At 54.4% G+C, this 4,021-nt stretch overlaps 1 protein-coding gene across 1 annotated transcript in view; it reads left to right on the top strand.

Annotated features, from left to right (window-relative positions):
• Positions 1-4,021, top strand: part of VOLCADRAFT_119755 (uncharacterized protein) — a gene marked incomplete at both ends in the record, with an annotated part of 19,567 nt that overhangs the window by 2,275 nt on the left and 13,271 nt on the right. The window contains 4 exons of the mRNA XM_002957658.1: positions 726-921; positions 1,422-1,590; positions 1,935-1,984; positions 2,499-2,576. Of these exons, the coding sequence (XP_002957704.1) occupies positions 726-921; positions 1,422-1,590; positions 1,935-1,984; positions 2,499-2,576 (493 nt within the window). The remainder of the gene's footprint in view (positions 1-725; positions 922-1,421; positions 1,591-1,934; positions 1,985-2,498; positions 2,577-4,021) is intronic.

Below are 4,021 nucleotides of genomic sequence, written 5' to 3'. Positions count from 1 at the left end.
CTGTAGAAGAGTAGTGAAGAGGGAGGGAAGGTGAGGGGGAGAAAGGCAAGGGAAAGAGATAGGGTACGTGCCGGAAACATCCGTAGCATGCAGGTGTTGCACGGTGGTCATCTGACGGGCCTAGTAAGAGCCATGCACGGGAAACCCAAGCTGAGGAAGCGGCCAACCATCACGAAGATCACTAACATAAGCTAGGGGTTACGTAGCTATCAGTGACGATTGGCTCAAATGGGGAGAAAGGTGAAGCTGGTCGTTAACGGCCGAGGAATCGATTCCAACAACCTCAGCGGTTGGTGCTTCTACCCTGCTGGAGTGGTGGTGGCTACACGCGTAATCGGTCCTCACGCACGGCCCGGCACATGGCAATTCCCAAGCTGCACGGCCGCCTCTCATTTCCCGACTCCCTGTCTCTTCACCGTTGGCTGGCGGCAAAGGTCTTGTTTCTCCAGGTGCTTTCTGACCAGTCGCGTTAGTGTTTTTTCAAACCCTAACGTCGACGCTACTCGACGCTACTCGTACATTAAACAACAATAAACTACCTTACGATGGACTTTGCTTTGCGTTGGGCTTTGGCTGTTCTCGTGTGTTCGTGGTGTTTTGATCTCATGCGAACAGTTGTTTGCCCTGTGTTTTCTCAGCGGCGTCATCATCGCCCCCTGCCCCCCTCCCTCGCACTGCCGCTGACGTCCACGCACCGCCATGACATCACATGATATGCCGTACAGGACCCACATGGATGCTGCCGTACAGTCGTACCTGGCTGGCACGCCCGCTGCAGTGGCGGCCGACGGCATGTTGCGCGCCTGGCTGGCGGAATGGTCGCGACTGAACGTCACTGTGGCGGATGTACGGCAGATGCTGCTGCAGGCGACGCCGGATCTTATAGCGGGCTCGCTCGCGGCCCGCGGGGCGGGCGGGAAGGTGCGCGGTGCACACGTCAGGTCTTAGAACGTGTGGACCAATGGGACCGAATCTGATTGGGTTGATCTTACACCACCATTTCCGTTACCGCGGCAGAGCGTTGGCGCCCACTTTCCCCTTTCCCCCCCTTCCCTTGGCAGCAGCTTCACTCGTTCGTTTGGTTTTCGTCTTTCCCCCTTCTTGCTAGCGTCAATCCCAGTTGTTCGTCTCTCCCCCTTTCGAGGAAGCAACTTGATTGTTTAACACTTTTTTTTAGCTGTTGGTGATGCTTTTTTTTACGTTGTCGTCAATCGTATATTTTCTAGTTTTTATTATAATATTTTGCGTCATGGAAGAACTTGCTGTAACTTTTGTGTATTTCATGGTCTTCCTTCCCACTCATCCTCCTCATTCCCCCAACCCCGTCATCCCCCGGCGGGCCCATACCGACACCTCATTGGCTGCGGGCCGGACCGCCTTCCTTTCTTTCTCCCCCCCTTTTTTCTTGTTGATCGCTGAAGCTGAAGCAGGTTGTGGGGTGGGCCGTCGCCGTGGGATTGTCTGGTGTTCTGGTGTTGCTGGGTGTGGGCGGATTGGCGGTGTGGTGCTTCCGGATGGCGAGGGGGGAGGCTCGCCTGCGGCGGATTGAGCCGCCGGGGGTTGGCGCACAAACGACATTGGTGGTTACAGGTAACCAATTTTTGGGGGGCCGGGGGGAGGGGGGATGGATCGGTGGGGAGCGGGGGTGAGTGGGGTGTGATTTCTGTTGTATGTATGCATGTATGTATGTGTGTGTGCTACATGGTCGTGGGTGCGTTCCCCGTATCCGCAAACCGCCCTAATACGAGCCGAGGGCTCAAGGGCGTTGGGTGTGTGTGTATGTATGTATGTATGTATGTATGTATGCATTTTTCATTGGTTGACAGTAGTTGGTTGGCATTATTGGTTTGCGTGTTTAGCTGCATCGTCAGAGCTTCTTCCCCTCCCCTCCCCTCCTCTCTCTCCACACCACCACAACCCCACACCAACTGCAGACATCCAAGACTCGACCAAGCTGTGGGAGCAGCTACACAGCGATGTGATGGTGGGTGCAAATCACCATGCATGCAAGCCCTGCGCAATGTGCAGTTAGTTGGTTGGTTGGTTGTATGGGCATGTTGTATCGGCGACAGCGGTTGACGGTTCGGGGGTCGGCTGCGCTTGCAACCGCGCCTCACCTTCCAACCGACAAACCAACCGTAAAAAACCACCATTCTGCTGTCAGTGATCTAAGCACCCTTAATCCATTTGAACTTAGCACACCATCCTCACCTCCCCCGTCCAATTCACCGCCCCCCCCCAACCTGAGGTCGCCGCCTTCAAGAACGCCTTTTGGTCAGTTCTACGTCTGGTATACTCTTGCCCTGGCAGCAGCTTCACCCGTTCGCGGTCCGTCTTTCCCCCCCCCAACCACCCCTCAACCAGACTAACCAGCCGATCAACCACCAGAATACTTATGTTAATGCGACCTCCCCAACCTGTTAACCGACAGGTTAAGCAAAAAACCAACGAACTAACTGACTGGATGCCAAACTAACAAACCGACCAACTGACTGCAGGATTTGGCGATCTACCACCACCACTCCCTGGCACGGCGGCTGATTCTGCGGTTTCGGGGCTACGAGTCGGCCACAGAGGTAACTGCGGGTAGGGGCAGATGTGGAGGAAAGGACAAGGGGTAACAATCCGACAGTGATGACACGAAGCAACGTGCCCCGTAATACGATACGGCGGCGAACCGGCTTGTTGCAGCTCCTGCTCGTTCCATTATACATACATGCATACATAAATACATATATACATGTATACATACATACATATGTATATATGATGTGTGAAACAGGGGGGTGTATCTTCGCCCGTGGCAGCTACCCTGCGAAACCCTGCCTTCCCCGGTATTTCGGGGCACCCTCATCCAGTCACCCTAGTCAACTTCTCAGTGGATCGCTCAGGTTCCGCACCCGCCACCAGCATCCAACGGAATCTGCCGGGTCCACAGCGGCCCAACTCCATTCCTGGTCGGCTCGCAGGTTAACTTTATCCCAGATCATCCCAGTTAATCAACTAGGGGCGCAATGCCTTCCACCATCGGAAGGACTATATATATACATACATATGTACATATATGCATACATATATACATACATACATACATACATACATACATACATACATACATACATACATACATACATACATACATACATACATACATACATACATACATACATACATACAGGCAGGCGGCTGGCAGAGGTTAAGGCCTGACTTCTGCTCCCAGTCGACCCAGTCGACCCGGGTTCAAATCCGCCTGCCGGCTCCTCGGGTGTTTGAGGAGTGATGAAATGGGAGGTGGCCCCCCATCTTATGGACGGTGTAGGACGTGATAATATCAACTTGCGAGCTGACCAGGAACTAAGTTGATGCGCCGTTGATCCGCTAGATTTGGTTGGATGCTGGTGGTGAGTTGCCGAACCCAACGAATACATTCTGAAGTCGGATGGGGTGACGGATTAGGGTGCCCCTCTAGCAGGGGAGAGCAGGGACTGCCCCGGGAAAGGGGGCCGCTGGCGAAGTTAACCACCCTGTAACAACATACATACATACATACATACATACATACACATGTTCCTGCCCGGGTACGGATATCCCTGACCTGGATGTCAAGAAAGATGGCTGGATGGGGAGGAAGGAAGGATTAGAAGGGGCACATCATGATATGAAAGATGTGACCCCGTTTATTGTGGTGATGGACACCAGTGTGAAGGTGGCGGAGGGGGGTGATGGAGGTATTTGCTAAAGGAGTGGGGGAAGGTGGGGATCTGGTGTTTTCCCCTCTCCAAGCCCGGGGGGGGGTGCGGGAGGGGGGGCCGGAGAGATCATCCGAGGGGGGGTGCGGGGAAGTCTGGACCACGTACTCTCTCATCCACCATGCTGCAACCTCCTACCTAGGTAAGCCGCCACCACACACACACCAACACCCACACACACAGCCACCTTCTCCCCCCCCACACACACACACAGCCACACCCACACACGCACACACAGCCACCTTCTTCCCCCCCCTCCCCANCGAATTGAT

This window comes from Volvox carteri (assembly GCF_000143455.1).
Source record: "Volvox carteri f. nagariensis unplaced genomic scaffold VOLCAscaffold_77, whole genome shotgun sequence".
NCBI lineage: Eukaryota > Viridiplantae > Chlorophyta > Chlorophyceae > Chlamydomonadales > Volvocaceae > Volvox > Volvox carteri.
The sequence above is the reverse complement of the archived record's forward strand: the minus strand, read 5'-3'. Positions and strand labels throughout refer to the sequence as shown.